Source organism: Oscarella lobularis, chromosome 8, assembly GCF_947507565.1.
Source record: "Oscarella lobularis chromosome 8, ooOscLobu1.1, whole genome shotgun sequence".
Classification (NCBI taxonomy): Eukaryota; Metazoa; Porifera; class Homoscleromorpha; order Homosclerophorida; family Oscarellidae; genus Oscarella; species Oscarella lobularis.
This window is the reverse complement of record NC_089182.1, coordinates 1,962,169-1,978,957: the sequence shown is the minus strand read 5'-3', so window position 1 is coordinate 1,978,957 and position 16,789 is coordinate 1,962,169. Positions and strand designations below refer to the sequence as shown.

Sequence of the window (16,789 nt, the reverse complement as noted above, 5' to 3'; positions counted from 1 at the left end):
TACTACGTAACTACGTGCGCTGAACGAACTTTCTACTGAGGAAGTAACTAAACGTATAGACTATCCATTGCAGTGAGGACCACGCCCTGCTCAGTAGGGCCTGGCTCCGCGAGGCTACCATGTTCTGACACAGATCAAGCAAGAAAAAGATGCTTCTCAATCCGCACGTTGGTCTATATAAGAGATAGCTGCCACGCACGCACAAACTGTCAAAAACGCCTGTCCAATTACTATAACTCATCATCGATGAACTATGAGACTTCCGTTCCACAATAAGCCAAATGCCGACAGATTAGCGCTCTTGGCAAAATCGTCTATGAAGTGACTCTCTCCAACAAAATCATGTATACTCTTCTCATACACGTATTTAGTTGTAGAATTCAAATAATATTTGTAAGGATCTTTATCCGTGGTGCCACCAAAGCCGTACAGGTGCAGATTTTTGCACAAATCAAGCAGGAAAAAAATGCTTCTCAGTCCGCACGTTGGTTTATATTTTTTTGCTTTTGTTGACTGAAGCATCGGCTGATGGGCCAAAGCTCGCTCAGCTGCCCCAAATACGTAGCTGGACATAAAATACGTCTTCAATCCATACTTTTTCCACGTGGACTCCGCGCACTGGGTATTAATAGCCCCGGCCGAAGTGTTATCGTCGTCTTTATCGACTGCAAACGAGCACTGGACCATGAGAGATCCGTTTCGAGGAGGCTCCGCGCACTTCTTCAGGGTTTTCGCCATCACATAATTAAATACGGAAATGTCGGCGGGACGAGCGCCGACGTGTTTCTCGTAGCCCTTCACGGGCGGATCGTTGAGTCGCACGACGAGATCGCGCGAATCGATTTCGGCGCCAAATTCGTTCTTTATCAAATTGTAGGACGAGCCGACGAGCGCGCACGTTTCGTGACGCGAGGACAACTGTTTATAGCGAGAAAAATCCGCATTGTTGGCTAAACGATACTTCCACGACTTCACGCCATCCAACACTGGCAGTGACGTCGGCGCGGTCTTTCTTACGCACCTGAGTATTGGGCGTGTCCCTGAGCAAAGAACGTCAATCACTGGCAACTTCGTCGCTCTTTGCTGCTTCACGACCGACGTTGAAGTCGAGACGATGGCCCGCGGCTTCACGACTGGCGTTGAAGCCGGAACGCTGGCCCGCAGCACGGCCAGCATTGAAGCCGGGGCGATTTCTCGGCCTTTTTTTATATTCTCATGTTTGATGTAGCTATGGTGATAGAAGTAGAGTGAAGCCACGATTGTGCAAGACGCGATCAGCGCACATAGTCCCAGGAATGCGAATACGCTTGGCACTCTTAGCGGCATCGTAAACGCAACCAGAAATAGAACCTTGGTCGCGTGAGTTTATATTCGGAACTGATTTAGGGGAGGGGGGCGTGCGCCCGCGAAAATTTTGGACAGCTACCATACAAGAAGCGGCTAGCGTACAGAGTCCCGGGAACGCTGCAAATACGCTTGGTACTTGAGCGGCGTAGCAGAGATATCACGCGAGCTTTCAGTGTGAGTTTCCATACGCCCTTTCCAACGTCACGGTCGTTCTGCTCTTTTTTCAGAGTTAGAGCGATAGCATGCATCTCCATCTCCGCATTCGGGGCGTGGAACGGACCATGCATGTCAGCCAATCGTCGAGCAGTAACAGCGTCCTTAGAAAAACATCAAACGTTTTTTTCTTAGCCTTTTCTCTTGCTCCTCGATCACGCACGTGTACTCTTCGACTTCGCAAAAAAATAATAAAAAATTATTATCTGGGCGCGCCTAGCCACTGCACTCCACAGCTTTCGTTTTCCGTCTTTAGTCTCCGGCCATCTGATAAAAACGAAATAAAAACCTATCTATCTACGTATGTATTCTTTCTTTCTTCCTGCACTTTCAACTTGTAAATCAATCAATGCATCATCGGTGAACTATGAATTTTCCGTTCCATGATAAGCCAAATGCCGTCAGATTGAGAACGCTCTTGGCAAAATCGTCTATGAAGTGATTCTCTCCAACAAAATCATGTGACTTGCTCTTATACATCCTTTCAGTTTTTAAATCAGAATAGTATTTGTAAGGCTCTTGATCCATAGTGCCGCCGAAGCCGTACAGGTCCAGATTCTGGCACAAACCGAGCAGGAACATGATGCTTCTCAATCCGCACGTCGGTCTATATTTATTTAAAGTCATTTTCGTTGACCGCACCGGAGAATAAGCTAAAGCTCGCTCAGCCGCCCCAAATACGTAATCTGACATAATAAAAGTCTTCGATTGATACTTTCTCCACATGGACTCCACGCACTGGGTATTAGCTCTGGCCCTACTAGTGCTATCGGGTGAAAACGAACACTGAACCATGAGAGATCCGTTTCGAGGAGGCTCCGCGCACCTCTTTTGCGCCATCACAAAATTGAATATGGAAATGTCGGCGGGACGAGCGCCAACGTGTTTTTCGTAACCCTTCACGGGCGGATCGTTGAGTCGCACGACGAGATCGTGCGAATCGATTTCGGCGCCGAATTCGTTCTTCATCAAATTGTACGACGAGCCGACGAGCGCGCACGATTCCTTAGACGACGATAACTGTTCATAGCGAGAAAAATCTTCGTCCTCTGCAAGACGATACGGCCACAGCCTGACCTCCTCCGGCGATGGCGTGGAATTTCCCAGGCACTTGAGTATCGGACGTATACCCGAGCAAAGAACGTCGTCGATCGACCGCAACGTCTTCACGACAGTCGTGACTGCCCGGGCTTCTCGTATATTGTTATGTTGATGTCGCCAGTAGGCTGAGACTGCTATCACACAAGCTGCGGTCAGTGTACAGAGTCCCAGGAACGCTGCGAATCCGTTTCGTGCCCTAAGCGACATACTCCCCTTATCATGTGATCTATCAGATTGTGGGAGTGTTTTTTACACGCCTCTCATCACCTGTACAGTACTCCGTGGAAAGAAAAAGGCCTGGAGTAGAGTCTCAGAGTCTCTATATACGGCTCTCTGCCATGAACGTATGTGATTCACTCAATGTGTTAGGTCGCCCCTTCTTTCAGCATGCCATGATCTGTGCAAAGTTTATACGTACGTCTACAAAAAATGTACAAATAAATGAATGTCATCGGTGAACTATGAGTTTTCCGTTCCACGATAAGCCAAATGCCGTCAGATTGGCAAAATTGTCTATGAAGTGACTCTCTCCAATAAAATCATGCGAGGTTGCCTCATATATGTGCTTAGTCGTAGATTTAGAATAATATTTGTAAGGATCGGCATCGTTGGTGCCACCAAAGCCATACAGGTGCAAATTCTGACACAGACCCATCAGGAAAATGATGCTTCTCAATCCGCACGTTGGTCTATATTTCCTTTCCGTTGACCGACGCACCGGATGATAAGCCAAAGCTCGCTCAGCCATCCCAAATACATAATTCGACATAACATAAGTCTTCAATCCATACTTTCTCCACGTAGACTCCGCGCATTGGGTACTAGTCTCGGCCCTGCCTTTGGCGTCGTCGCCGCCACCGCCTTTATCGACTGAAAACGAACACTGGACCATGAGAGATCCGTTTCGAGGAGGCTCCGCGCACTTCTTTCGAATTTTCGCCATAACAAAATTGAATATGGAGATGTCGGCGGGACGAGCGCCAACGTGTTTTTCGTAGCCCTTCACGGGCGGATCGTTGAGTCGCACGACGAGATCGCGCGAATCGATTTCAGCTCCGAATTCGTTCTTCATCAAATTGTACGAGGAGCCGACGAGCGCGCACGTTTCGTGACGGGAGGATAACTGGTCGTGGCGAGAAAAATCCGCATCACGAGCAAGACGATACTGCCACGACTTGACGCCATCCAACGGCAGTGACGGCACAGAAGCATTTCTTACGCATCTGAGTATGGGACGTAGACCTGAGCAAAGAACGTCGTCGATCAACGACGTCGCTCTTCGCTTCACGACGACGGCTTCTCTACAGCCGCGATCACGTTTGACGCTCGCGAGTTCTAGTATATAGTAGTGGTGTCGAAAGTAGACTGGGATCACCGTCATACAGGCCAGTGTACAGAGTCCCAGGAACGCCATGAATACGCTCGGTACTCTTAGCGGCGCCATTGATGCACGACCGATCGGCGATGTGATCGAGATTGATGTGTAATTGAATCAAGGCCGAGTTCTGGTGAAGCCGACAAAATAACAACATGCATGGTTCCGCTCCACGTCACGAATGCGTGACTCTGAATTGAGCAGAACAATGAGCTGGTCCAGGGAAATGATACACTGTCAGCCACAAAAAGGGCTGTGAATCAGAATTGTCGCGACATTCTTCGTCCAAAGCTCCCGTATGCGACTGGGTACTTACCGAATAGGCCTAATGTTTCAAAACGCCAACAGTGGGCGCCGGCGGCGGCGGCGGCAAACCTTTGCGTCTTATAGTCGATCGTTGTTCTGGAGAAAGTTGTTTTATCGACGCCGCTACGCACGACGCGTCCTATCTCTTGTACCCGTCGGAGAACTGGATCTGCTCGCCGCGAATTCGCGCGATGACGCGAGCGAGGAGATCAAAGGGACGATAACGCGAGGTCTCGAAGCGTTCTTTCTCGGAATGAACGTCGATTGGATGACTGCCGCCGATTCGACTGTGAGTTTTCGAGATATTCGATGTACAAAGAGAACTCATAGTCGAACAGGTCGTGTTCAATATTTGGTCGGAGATGTATTGGCTCATCTGAAATCGATAATTCCTTCGAGAAGTTTCTGTCTAGTTGGCGTCACAATCGAAGACCTGTTTCCTTCTCACGAGTGGAATTTCGTTTTTGGACACGCGTTGCCTGGTGACCTAACAGGCGTTGTCAGCGTGGCGAGATATGCGAATAAGGAGAGTAATGACTCGGATTTGATTGTCTCCTTCTCGAATCTCCTCTGGAGATTGTTCAAGGTTTTTTGAATAATTGAATTTGCGTCGTCCCCTTTTTTTGACTTTTTGTCTCGCCTAGGTTTTGACGCACGAAATCTGTCATCTGTTCGGATTGAAACATTGTAGAATGTTTCCGTGTGCCATGAACGAGAGTCGGAATTTAGAAGAGGCTATTTCTCAGCCGCTATTCCTTTGTCCAGTCTGCCTACGAAAGCTGCATCATGCGCTGGAATTTTCGCTTCTTCATAGATACCAGGCATTGTTTGAATTTATAAGCAGCATCGTCGAGACATTTGACGACGAAGATATTCTAATATGCACTGGAACGACCGAACTCGAGTCTCCGCCTACCGAAAATACCGTAGAAGCTCCGGGTTATGGAAAGAGACGATTTTTCGAATCGCTTGCATGGCTGAAGTCGACGATAGATAAAATCGAAAATAAATAAATAAATAAGTATTTGCATCCGGGACACGAACGAAAGAACCTAAAAGAGACGCGGAATGTCGTCGTCGTCGCCGTCGTCGCGTCGCGTCGCCTACTTTCACGATCCGGACGTCGGCAACTTCCACTACGGTGCCGGTCACCCGATGAAGCCCCATCGGCTCGCGTTGACGCACAGTCTCGTTCTCCACTACGGTCTCTACAAGAAAATGACCGTCTATCGACCGTATCGCGCCACCGAACACGACATGGCTCACTTTCACACGCCCGACTACGTTCGCTTTCTTCGTCGCGTCACGCCGCAGAACGCCGACGCCGACGCGCTGACGAAATTCAACGTCGGCGAAGATTGTCCCGTATTCGCCGGTCTTTTCGACTTCTGCGCCATTTCGACGGGCGGTTCGCTCGACGGCGCCGTGAAATTGAACGCCGACGCGGCGGACGTCGCCGTCAATTGGGCGGGCGGACTTCACCACGCGAAGAAGAACGAAGCGTCCGGATTCTGCTACGTGAACGACATCGTCGTCGCCATTCTCGAACTCTTGAAACGGCACGCGCGCGTTCTCTACATCGACATCGACATTCACCACGGCGACGGCGTTCAAGAGGCCTTCTATCTCACCGATCGCGTCATGACCGTTTCTTTTCACAAGTACGGGAACTATTTTTTTCCGGGCACCGGATCGATGTACGAAATCGGTCAGAACGCCGGTCGACACTATTCGATCAACGTTCCCCTGCGCGACGGCATCGACGACCACGCCTACGCTTACGTGTTCCGACCGATCGTCGAAGCGTGCATCGAGCGCTATCGTCCCGGTTGCATTGTATTGCAATGCGGCGCCGATTCGCTTGGCTGCGATCGCTTGGGATGCTTCAATCTGAGCATACGCGGTCACGGTCAGTGCGTCGAATTTGTGAAAAAATTCAACCTGCCTCTGCTCGTTCTCGGCGGCGGCGGCTACACGATTCGCAACGTGGCGCGCTGTTGGACGTACGAGACGTCGTTGCTATGCGACTCCGCGGTTAGCAACGAGCTTCCGTACAACGAGTATCTCGAGTATTTCGGTCCGGATTTCACGCTTCATCCCGACACGCAAACGCGTCTGGAGAATCAGAACAATCGGCTCTATCTCGATCAAATTCGCGAGACGGTCATCGAGGAATTGCGCGCGATCGAGTCGGCGCCGAGCGTCCAGATGCAGCACGTGCCGTCGCCGGCGTTTGTATTCGAGAATCGGCGCGAGGAGATGAGCGATCCCGACGTTCGCTTGAGACGTAGCGTCGAACGGAAGTTCGGCGAGGTGCCCACGTGCGATCACGACGATTACGACGACGACGACGACGACGACGAGCGAATTCATCATCATAGACGAGTTTCGCCGGCTATAGACGTTTAGATGCATCCTAATTAATTTGGAATTCGAATTTTATTATTATAACAGTTTGGGAAGTTCTTTTAATTTTCTCACGTCGAGAATGTTTTTGTGTACCTGATTGTCGTTAGAGTCGTCGTCGTCGTCGTCGTCGTCTTGGGGCTGCTCGACGCCGGAAAATAGGCCGTACTTTTTCCAGTATTCTCGCGAGTCGTGCGAGAGTTCGACTTCGTCTTTGTCGTCGTCCGTCGTTGGGACGGTCGGACTCGCTTGTTCCGATTTTCTTAGTTGACGACTCACGATCATTTTCGCCGCGTCCGAGCGACTGACGCTGGTCAGATACTGAAGCGAAATGGCGTCCGCTAGTTGAGCCGTTTCGTCGAATGTCTCGTTCACGCACGAAAACGTCGCGTCGGGACAAGACAAGGACATGGAGGAAGACTGGGAATGCCACCTTAAGAAAGAGAGAGTTTCAGGCGCACTGTATTCCTAAATGTTTCTCACTTTTTGCTGCTGTAAGTGCCAAAGAGAGTTTGAATCACCGCTTCTGTTTCTTCTGCCTTGGTGCTTTCTACGAGCTTTGGTGATTCAGATGGCTGAGCCTGACCGACATTTACTCCACTGGTGACTGTGCCGCTTTCTTCTCCTCCATCGTCTCCCAAAACGTCACTCAGTTTTCTCTTATAATCCACAGAGTCGTTTTTCACCGCGCGTCCCCCGTTTCTAAGCCTAATTTCTTACCAGAACGTCTTCATAAAAGTCCTCTTCGTCGGCTTCATCGGGGCTAGGCAGCGAAAAACTAGCTTGACTGGCGCTTTCACCCAATGCCGGCGTATTTAAGACATCAAGCAGATCGCCACCTGAAAAGGAAAATTAATCACACGACTACGTACCAATAGCCTACCCGTTGTCGTATGTATCGAAGTGGAGTCTGCAGCAAACGACTCAAATCCATCAAGTGTGTTGTCTGAGCGATGCGACGAGGCCACTTTTGACGACGACAACGACGACGATGAAGCAGAACTGGAACTTACCACCAGAGTAGACGCAGATTGGCTACTCCTGCTGCTAGTAATAGAGCCTTCTTCCGCATCGTCAGCCTTGGTTTCGTCAATAGCACTGGCAGCCGTATCGCTACGTTCATTCATCAGAGCCTTGACCTATGAAAAGCCTTCTATTAACGTTATACAGTGCCAGGCAAAACTCTAAACTAAGGGAGCCCCCCCTTTCCTCAGACAAGAAATAGAAACATGCCGACCTGAAGTTGCAGTGACTCCAGCTGCTCCTTCTGACTCTGAAGCATTTTGAATACGTCCGATTTGCTCTCAGTCTCGCTGAGCGGCGTTTCCGAAGTGCTAAGACTCTCCTTCGATTCCGAGACGTCGTCGTCGTCGTCGTCGTCGTCGTCGTCGTCGTCGACCTGCGTACGATTCAAAATCGAATCCAAGGGCTTTCGTCGAAACTGCTCGGAATTGACAGAGAGTTCGCTTTCTCCGCCGCACAGGGAGACGTCAGGAACGGCGGGTTTCGGCAATACTAAGAGAGTTGAGTATGGATTCACGGTTGGCTGAGGAACGGGAGCAGGCTGCTGTATAAAATTCTCGCCATCTTTTGCGTGACTGACACACAAATGAAAAAAAAACTGATTATGGAAATATTCTTAATGTACCAGCGATTTTGCAGTCGTTTTTCTGCATGACGTAAAGCCTCGACGAGTTGAGGAGATTCCAGATCGGGAATAAGTTCCACTGCCGTCACGCCACAGTGTTCCTGCATGGAAAAATCAACCCTTTCCTTTCTGCTATGTTATCGTACCTCTGTGTTGATGATTTGTTGACTCTTGTGTGCACACGCCCAAACGGGTTCGGGCTGAAGGCATTGAGCGTGAAATGACTTTTTTCTTGGTTTTCAAAAGGAAAGTGCTTGCCTTGAGTTTACAGCCCCAAAATTGGGGGCGAGAAGGGTCTTGCGGCGGGTAAAGCAGAACAATGAAGAGGCCAGTAGGCGTCAAAACTCTTTTTATAGAAAAAATACAACAAAACGTTTCTTCTAACGAAATCAATGAATTAACGACAAATTTACTTTTCAGCCAGATCTGGATTGTGCGCAAATGCAATAGAGGTGGCCCATACGAGCGGATGAGACACGCTTGCAATTCCACTAAGCCAACTAGAAAGATCTCATATAGAAACTTTTCTTGCTAATATTCTCTGGTAGACACACATTCCAACCAGAGGTAATGACTTCGCTTTCGGATCGGTTTGTAAAACTAGAAGCAGCTTTCGCGTCTGATCCATGGTGAGGTATCTGTTGGATGAGTGAGAAATGAAAAGAGTACAAAAAAAAGTCTCCTTCATAAATTGATTACCCAGACTGCATAATGCCCATTTCTTGAAGGCAATCGTAAGGCGCAGAAAGAGCTCGCGCCAAAGCGGTAGGAATAATTGGAATGGAGCCGATCTGACTGACTTCTACGGAACTCGATAACATAACCGCTTCGTCTTAGAGAGATGAAATTAAAGGAATAGCCAAAAATCCACACTCTGTTAGTGTACGTACATGTGAGGAGAAATTTCGGCGCTTGAGCTGTGCAGCAAGTTGCTTGGACAAAGAACTTTGAAGCCGGAGTCGATTCACCAAGACACATATGTAGGTTCTGGAATATGGGCGTACATATGACATACACAGAAACGTTTCTTAGTTCTTAGTAACCTTGACGCCTTCCGCGTAGTCGTTTCTACTACAGACAGTGCTATCACTGTCCGGAGGTGATTCGCAGAACTAGAGAGATTAATTAATTAAAAACGATTATTTTCACCTTTTATTTGTTTCTTATAATTACCTTTACGGGAATTATGAAATCACCAGGAGCACATACTGTTGGCTGCTTCTTGCCTACATTTCTCCTCATTCGTCTCCCCTTTTTTATCATAATAAAACAGAGTGTACCTTGACAGTCTGGCTTTCCTGGGTCGAAGCGCGTAATCTCCACAACCACGCCTTCGCCATCTAGTAGACAGAAGAAAATAAAATTTTCGTTTTTAATTAATTAATTAATTAAATGACCTGATTTGGTGTGAGACAGAACTCCAACAAAAAAGCCCCGAAATCCCCTCGTGTGACTTTTCTCCACGTACTTCCACGCCAAATTTAGCGTCCGAGAGGGAATGGTTACAATCAGAGATCTGTGTGTAGAGAGGATATGATGAGTATAAGAAGATCGCCTCAAGTCGTGCCTTTCAGCTGTCAGATGAAGAGTCTCGACTCTGCTCTTAGGTGCTTCGTTCCTAAAAGAAAGGGGCCGGTTGAATAAAAAATGTATTTTATTTAGGGACCCCTCTCCGTGATCTCCTAAATCTACTCATAAAAAGCCTCTTCTGTGCTCTAGCGCAGCGAGAATTCGAAGATTGATTGCGTTTTCACGTCAGCGTAATCGTAGCTAACGCCAAGAAGCCTGTTCTATCGCCTTTACCATAGCGTCGATCGCACCAGGGGAAAGCGGAGATCGGAGAGAATGCCTTGCTCCATTTTCTACAGCCGCGACGACGCTTCTTTACGTGCGAGCGTTTTCTGCCGCCGTTTTTTGGCTCCCGATTAGAGCACGCTAAGCAGCAAAACTTCATGATCTGCATCATCCTTGTGGCCGGCCACGGAGCTCTGCTCGAGCAAGAAATCAAGGTAAAGCAGCAGCTACGTCTTCTGCTGCAGTTAGGAGTTGCAAAATCGCAGAACGACCGAACGGGTCACTACGAAGATTTGCGAGGCGTGCCCAAGGCTCTTCTACCCGGAGTCGGCGGCACGAAGATACTCGATCTATGGTGGGCAGCCATAAATACGTAAGGGCTAAGAGTACTCTAGGAAAGAGAGGTCGCGTGACGTCAGAATTATCAATATACATGTAGGCGAAGGCAGTTCAGTGAAGTGTACTTGGTGACAAATGCAGACAAGTGTGCCACGTTGGGCGGGGTTGTCAATCGTGTGCTATAGTTAAAGATTTCTTAGGTACAAGTATTATGAAAGATGGGCAACAGCTCACAGCTTTCCTATTGAAAATATCATAAACGATGGAACGACTACATTTGAGAATAGGCTCGTGGTGCATGTGCATACGTAGACATTCTCTTTTCTCTAGTGTCTCTGCCATAGATTGGGCTCGGTCGTAGACTTTCATCTTTGCTTGACAAACAAGCAAATAGATGACGACGTTATGGTGGTATGTGAAAATGACCGAGATTTTGTATCTACAGACGACTGCATCCAGGTTGCCGGAGACATGCTCTTCTATGCCAATTTTGACATGGCGCAAGTTCTTGACTACTTTCACTTGAAGGTTCAATAGAAAAATCTCTACGTCGTCCCTCCACGTCTAGCTTAGAAAGGAAACCTTGGCATATGCTACGAATTGGAAGCGTCCGAATCGACCAAATCAAGAGGCATCATGGAATTGGACAGCCAAAACCGAATAACGAAGTTTCTCGAAAAACCGTCTGAAGACGAGACATCGTCGCGCCTTGCATCAGTGGTACACCAATATAAACTACGGTACAGTACCTACGTAAAACATTTTTGTAGGTTTTCTACTGCTTTTGCAAGGAAAGTCTACCTCTAGTTCAAACGTATTTGAACTATCACGAAGGCCAAAGTGATAGAGTCTTCGGAAAGTTTTTGGTGCGTATATGCCCGCTGTCCCTTCTCGTTCACCCAACAAAAATTCCTCTCAGGAGTGGTTTGTTAGTGAAACTACGATGTACGGCATGAAACTCCCAACAAGATTCCAGCTGATTGGCCAAGTGGTACAAAACGTTTCGTAGCTCTGTGACGATTTCTTATTATTAAATCCTAACGTTTTCTCAGACTTTGGCCGAGTACGAGAAACAGGTGCAGAGACTTTCTGCACTCGCTCAGCCGCTGAAAGAAAGAACGCAGCCGATATCGTCGACGGCGTTCGCGCGCGTTGGTCTAATGGGGAATCCGTCCGACGGTTTCAACGGAAAAACCATATCGCTTTCGATCGCCAATTTCTGGGCCGAAGTGGTTGTAATAGAGAGCGAGAAATTGGTCTGCAACTCGCGCCCGTGTCGTATACGAATTTCTTTTTGTATGATTGGCACAAATTCAGGTTTTGACTCCTCACAAGATCAATGACCCAACCCAGTTTGGAAGTCTATCTGATCTTCACGGAATCAGTCAAAAAGAGGGGTCAGCAATTTGAGCAAACCTCTTACTCTAATGACTTCTTATCTAGGTACCTGGGAGGTCTTCGCTTGCTCCAGGCGACGTGCAAGAGATTCTACCAGTATTGCTCAGAGCACGGGTACGAGAGTCGTTGAGACGATTGTTTTTTTTTTGGGCGAGGTCATTCTTCAGGATTGCTCTTGCCAAGCGCAATTTCACCGTTTCCTATGAAACGAATGTTCCCCGACAAGTGGTAAAAGCGCACGCATCACTCGTCCTTGTACTTTTAGCTCTTCTAGGGTCTGGCTGGTAGCAGTGCTATCGTTGCTGCCACTCTTGACTGCCTCATTAAATTCTTTGGCTTGAATGAAACAGTATGAATTGGGGCATGCATGCATGCAAACAATCTATTTAAAAAAACTTCTGTTATTTCACGCAAGGATCTTCCTAAGCCAATTCGCCCCCAACTGATATTAGATGCCGAGACTAGGGAACTATTTATTCAAGCCGGTCTACAAGATCGGGTCATACAGGCAAGTTGGGCTACTAGCGGAGATCTTGCAAGACATCGAAGTTGAATTGAAAAGGTATACGAAGGGCTTGTGTACATGGATTTTGATTACAAGCTAATGGAAACACAAGGCCACGGTAAGCTATCGATCTTCTTTTTCTGGTTACCTTATTGTCTTCCTGCAAAGGCTTTTACGAGTCTTTGGATGCGTCGGACCTGCCGCCTTTGTGGCTTGCCTACATCAGTGATCCCAGCGATTCTGGTTGAATAATTTATCCTGTCGTGTAAAATTTTTAAAGATTTTTCTCAGGTCGTGCTCACAGTGACATTAGAACTCGGTGGAATAATGGTGATCTTATCTGAAATGCCGTGAAAATGTTCTGTACTCCTTTTCTGCTTTTGCTCAGGCGATGCTGATGTATTGTCAGCTATGAAAAAATTTGCAGACTACGCAGTTGCAGCCAAGTAGCACAGCGTCAGCGTTTGACTATCTAAACCTAAGACATTTGCTCTTCTTTAGGGAAGCTATAAAGAAGAAGGACTGGTTGGAGTAAGTGACTTTGCTTCTTCCTGCCTCGGTACTAACTACCATTATTATCGTAGACTGGGACAGCTTATGGACAAGAATTTTGATCTACGAAGGCACATCTACCGTGTACTTACTCTTACGTCATAAATGATGCTTTCGTTAGAGAGCTATATGGCGACGATGTTGTGGGAAAGCAAAACATTGAAATGATTGAGATAGCAAGGAAGGTAGAATTGATTCTCGTGGCGCCTTATATCCTATTTGCTGGATTTGGATCTTCATTGTATAGCATGGCTCTTCTGCCAAATTTCCCGGTAGTGGTGGAGCCGTTGTAGGAATGTGCTTGAATGCTCAAAAGCAAAAAGAACTCAAAGAGGAATTGCGAGCAAAGGGCTTTGTCTTCTGTGAAGTGAAGCCCCATTGCCACTGAGAAAGAGAGAAAAGAAGCTTACCGTTTGAATGCATCAGATGAACTCGTTTTTTAGCACACGTTATTCACATCGTTAGATACAGAAAACACAGCAAGCGAATAAAGTGACTACGTTATCTTACTCGTTCGTAGAAGGCACAGGACGCAATCCAACGAATTTCCAAAGAGCCGCGCTAAAGCCCAACGCAGCACACATTCCGGTAGCAACAGGCCAGCTTCGAGCTAGAAAAAAAAAAGACTAGCACGGACTGTTGTTATATAAATTGAAAATTGATCACTTCTGAATCCAAAGACGAGACCGGCTGCGCCGCCTCCCACGCCATACGAAACGTAGTCATTTCGCCGACGAACGAGTGCCGCAGCTGACGCTGTAGCAGCAAACGTAACACCGACAGTTCCTACAATACGACAATCGGTGTTCTCGGTGTTATATATCGCTCGCCTTTCGATTCTCACCGAATAGAGCAGCGTTGGCTCCGACGATTCTCATCGCTGGAAAGAATAGAGGCCACGACGTCGCTACGGGTTGCATGAAAGCGGCTTCGGCGGTGCCCCAACACGCTCCTGGGCGAGAAAAGGCGGAAAATAATTCTTGCTGGGGTCCCACTTTGCCGCCCTCACCTGCGATCGCTCCCTTCTTTCCCCAGTCGATCATCCAGTCCACAGCTGAATCATCTGAGTCGTCGATGGCATAGTTGTCTTGAGAAGAAGGTACACTATCGGTCGACATTGTGAATGAAGCGCGCGCTAAGTTTAACAACAACATTTCAACAACCCACCCTCACCCACACAAGTGTACTGTATTTATTTCATTTACTTAACTCCAGGATTCCTTGCAAAGGAAATAGCAGCTACAAAAACTCAACCAATAATCCTTTTCACTCTGATTGACTGCAAATGAAATTCAGAATTATTGATTCAAGAAGCAATCAGACACGATTTTCTTACTTTCGAGCCTTTTGAGAAGCATTGACGATTTGAGTAAGGCAATGGCTAAATTCACGCAGAACAGCCGCTTCACCGTCAAACTCCTGAACACAACAAGGAAAAAGTCCAGACACGAATCACTACAGTAGGCATATTTCTTCTACGTTTTCTGCTTCACTCGCTTTATCTATCATACACTTGCACGTAGCCTCGATCACATCCGAAGTAAGAAAGCTAAATGGCAGCCTAAATAGAATAAGCGTTCCACTCTCTCTTTCTCTCAAGTGCGCTGATCTTATGCTCTTCACCTTTCATGGGCACTAGCTCCAGATATTTGCACCGGAACCGAATCGATATGTGAAGTCAGGTGGACCTTGGCGGATTGCTGTTGCTCCTTTCGAACGACTGCAAGAAAAATCTACTAGAGGCTAGAGAAAACTGCACTACACACACCCGCAGCGTCAGCCAAGTGCATTAGGGTCTTTCGCTCAGGACTCTCTTCATAGTTTTTGCACCCAACGCAGTGACATAAGCTCGTGCAAAGTACTTTAGCCTAAAAGTGTACTTATAGGTAATAGGAGGGGCAGTAAAATATCACTTTCACCTCGTAGCATTCGCAGTAATTCTTCAGACATCCAGAGCGTTTGCAATTGCACCCTACGTTAATTAAAGTCTATAAGAAAGAAAGAATAGCTTGTAGCTAATGAAACTCACCTCTGATATGGGATCTGCCTCCTTGGTGGTCCTTCTAATCAACAAAAAAAACCCAATAACAATAAGGAATTCTCCAGTATCTGCTACTCTTCCGTACAACTCTTGATTTCCCGATTTTAGGATGAAAAGCGAGAGCGTTTCTACTGAGGCAAGCCTACAAATCAAAGTCGATAGAAGCGCTACGCCTGACGTCAATGACATGTCGTCTACTTTGATGGCTTGCGTTCTAGCTTCTTCGTGGTTGAGCGTGTTGTGACAGTTCTGACAATTGCAGTCCTGATCGCAAAACTCTCCGTTGGCAAAGCACTCGCAATATCTAAAACATAAGGCCATCAATGAAACAGAGGTGTGGACGTCATCTCGTACAATTTGAGGCATTGCGAACGAGAGCAATTGCACTTCTTTCTCGTCTTTATCGGAGTCGGAGAATCGGCCGGAAAACTCCTGACGGAAAAAGCCTCGCTCGATCTATCGCCATGAATTGTTGTTCTCTTCCTTACTTTGTATCAGAACCAGAAAATCCGATTGGCTGAAACCCTCCAGCATTGCTTATCTGAAAAAAAAAAACGCCGCAAGTTTCGTTTCAATACGAAACATCAAAAGCCCTCCAACTGTGTTACCTGAGATATTGCAGAGGACGACAAATTCACAACAGTCCTTCCTTGGGTACTAGCGCCACTAAGCTGCTGTACCGCCTGCGGCTGCTGAATTGTGATAAAATGCGGTGGCTTGGGCTGTATTTGCACGAGACCCTTTATCTGAGTCGCCGCCGCAGTCGTCGTCGTCTTCAGCGCGCTCACAATCGTTTTTCCCTGAGCGGGAGCCACTGCGATGCGAGGATTATTCTGCTGCCACGTGGTGACCGGCACGGTTGCGGGCAGAGTCTTAGTCGTCAGTTTTGAGGCGAGCGTTTGAGAACGCTGCTGAAGAAGCTGTCGCTGTTCGACAGTGAGCTGCTGGGCGTTGATGACGATCTGCTGAACGGGCACAAAGGGAACGGCCGTCGATCCGAGAGGAATCGCCTTGAGCGGAGAACCGACGACTTTTACGGGAGATCGAACGACACTTCCGCCACCGGAAATCATCGACGCCGAAGCCGAGTTTCCCGTCCCAGGACGAATGATGACGACTTGGTTTGACGACGACGACGACGACGACGACGACGACGACGACGGCAGAATGACTCTCCGCTGATCAGGTGCAAATTGGGCCGGCGACGACGACGAAGCGGCGGCGGCGGCCGAAACGAGAATCGGTTTGCTTCCGATCATCACAGGGGTCACGTGACGCGGCAGTGAAGCGGAGGCGGCGGCGACGGGAGCCGGTTGAGCGGCGGCGGCACCGCTTGAGGACGTCGTCGTTGGGTTGGACGCCGATTCGCTGCTCATTGTGCAAGGGCTGTCCGATCTGTTAAGAAGAGCGAACGAGCTCTTTGGGCATCGCTAGTCGGCTCACGCGTAAAAATCGCCGGCGCGACGTCAGGGACCCCCTCCTCGACGATCTACGTTTCGCTTTGCAATACGGAGATGTCTGCAAGTGACTGCGGCTCGAGCGAGCGTCGTTCGCGAGCGAAAACGGGTTGGTATGCGAGTGTGCGCGTTATCGCGCGAACGAATCGGGGCCGTGCGCCTCGCTATCGAGTTTGCGCCGAACGCGACGCAGTTCGATCGACTTGCTGAAACAGTACGAACCTACGCGGCGCTCTTCGGCTCGACGAAAGACGGTGAAAACCACTCCGAACGACGCGCGGCCCTGTTTGGACGACTCTCGAGAACG

General features: G+C 48.2%; 9 protein-coding genes across 9 annotated transcripts; 3 read left to right on the top strand and 6 right to left on the bottom strand.

The window, feature by feature from the left end:
* Positions 1–132: 132 nt before the first annotated feature.
* On the bottom strand, positions 133–1,326 carry LOC136190783 (CMP-N-acetylneuraminate-beta-galactosamide-alpha-2,3-sialyltransferase 2-like). Its single transcript, XM_065979048.1, has one exon. It carries the CDS (start codon positions 1,324–1,326, stop codon positions 241–243), a length of 1,086 nt encoding a protein of 361 aa, XP_065835120.1. The 3' UTR covers positions 133–240.
* On the bottom strand, positions 1,326–2,869 carry LOC136190784 (CMP-N-acetylneuraminate-beta-galactosamide-alpha-2,3-sialyltransferase 1-like). The gene is made up of 2 exons (XM_065979049.1): positions 2,638–2,869; positions 1,326–2,580 (listed from the first exon to the last, which is right to left on the bottom strand). Exons 1-2 carry the CDS (start codon positions 2,866–2,868, stop codon positions 1,915–1,917), a joined length of 897 nt encoding a protein of 298 aa, XP_065835121.1. The 5' UTR covers position 2,869; the 3' UTR covers positions 1,326–1,914.
* Positions 2,870–2,993: 124 nt separating this feature from the next.
* On the bottom strand, positions 2,994–4,324 carry LOC136189749 (uncharacterized). The gene has a single exon (XM_065977744.1). It carries the CDS (start codon positions 4,103–4,105, stop codon positions 3,110–3,112), a length of 996 nt encoding a protein of 331 aa, XP_065833816.1. The 5' UTR covers positions 4,106–4,324; the 3' UTR covers positions 2,994–3,109.
* Positions 4,280–5,366, top strand: LOC136189750 (archaemetzincin-2-like). Its single transcript, XM_065977745.1, has 2 exons — positions 4,280–4,928; positions 4,987–5,366. Exons 1-2 carry the CDS (start codon positions 4,335–4,337, stop codon positions 5,353–5,355), a joined length of 963 nt encoding a protein of 320 aa, XP_065833817.1. The 5' UTR covers positions 4,280–4,334; the 3' UTR covers positions 5,356–5,366.
* A 23-nt stretch (positions 5,367–5,389) lies between these two features.
* LOC136189748 (histone deacetylase 3-like) lies at positions 5,390–6,848 on the top strand. The gene has a single exon (XM_065977743.1). It carries the CDS (start codon positions 5,411–5,413, stop codon positions 6,749–6,751), a length of 1,341 nt encoding a protein of 446 aa, XP_065833815.1. The 5' UTR covers positions 5,390–5,410; the 3' UTR covers positions 6,752–6,848.
* On the bottom strand, positions 6,763–10,326 carry LOC136189746 (SCL-interrupting locus protein homolog). Its single transcript, XM_065977740.1, has 18 exons — positions 10,200–10,326; positions 9,964–10,014; positions 9,794–9,912; positions 9,677–9,736; positions 9,570–9,622; positions 9,440–9,508; positions 9,287–9,383; positions 9,096–9,228; positions 8,951–9,034; positions 8,810–8,896; positions 8,655–8,742; positions 8,543–8,596; positions 8,397–8,497; positions 7,986–8,346; positions 7,632–7,887; positions 7,469–7,587; positions 7,232–7,407; positions 6,763–7,181 (listed from the first exon to the last, which is right to left on the bottom strand). The coding sequence occupies exons 1-18, from the start codon at positions 10,253–10,255 to the stop codon at positions 6,788–6,790; spliced, it is 2,358 nt and encodes a 785-aa protein (XP_065833812.1). The 5' UTR covers positions 10,256–10,326; the 3' UTR covers positions 6,763–6,787.
* LOC136189747 (uncharacterized) lies at positions 10,326–13,493 on the top strand. The gene is made up of 23 exons (XM_065977742.1): positions 10,326–10,405; positions 10,457–10,563; positions 10,630–10,674; positions 10,730–10,816; positions 10,874–10,940; positions 10,989–11,057; positions 11,103–11,249; positions 11,300–11,395; positions 11,449–11,520; positions 11,582–11,785; positions 11,847–11,926; positions 11,973–12,041; positions 12,095–12,155; positions 12,202–12,276; positions 12,343–12,435; positions 12,490–12,550; positions 12,601–12,675; positions 12,724–12,762; positions 12,821–12,878; positions 12,934–12,963; positions 13,017–13,055; positions 13,106–13,169; positions 13,232–13,493. Exons 1-23 carry the CDS (start codon positions 10,349–10,351, stop codon positions 13,370–13,372), a joined length of 1,836 nt encoding a protein of 611 aa, XP_065833814.1. The 5' UTR covers positions 10,326–10,348; the 3' UTR covers positions 13,373–13,493.
* Positions 13,417–14,108, bottom strand: LOC136189751 (NADH dehydrogenase [ubiquinone] 1 alpha subcomplex subunit 11-like). Its single transcript, XM_065977746.1, has 4 exons — positions 13,994–14,108; positions 13,829–13,936; positions 13,651–13,770; positions 13,417–13,594 (listed from the first exon to the last, which is right to left on the bottom strand). The coding sequence occupies exons 1-4, from the start codon at positions 14,100–14,102 to the stop codon at positions 13,491–13,493; spliced, it is 441 nt and encodes a 146-aa protein (XP_065833818.1). The 5' UTR covers positions 14,103–14,108; the 3' UTR covers positions 13,417–13,490.
* A 40-nt stretch (positions 14,109–14,148) lies between these two features.
* LOC136190702 (protein lin-54 homolog) lies at positions 14,149–16,769 on the bottom strand. The gene is made up of 13 exons (XM_065978940.1): positions 16,709–16,769; positions 15,634–16,420; positions 15,514–15,566; positions 15,380–15,457; positions 15,224–15,329; positions 15,111–15,167; positions 15,014–15,047; positions 14,904–14,956; positions 14,753–14,852; positions 14,608–14,704; positions 14,464–14,545; positions 14,321–14,403; positions 14,149–14,263 (listed from the first exon to the last, which is right to left on the bottom strand). The coding sequence occupies exons 2-13, from the start codon at positions 16,399–16,401 to the stop codon at positions 14,251–14,253; spliced, it is 1,524 nt and encodes a 507-aa protein (XP_065835012.1). The 5' UTR covers positions 16,402–16,420; positions 16,709–16,769; the 3' UTR covers positions 14,149–14,250.
* Positions 16,770–16,789: the final 20 nt, after the last annotated feature.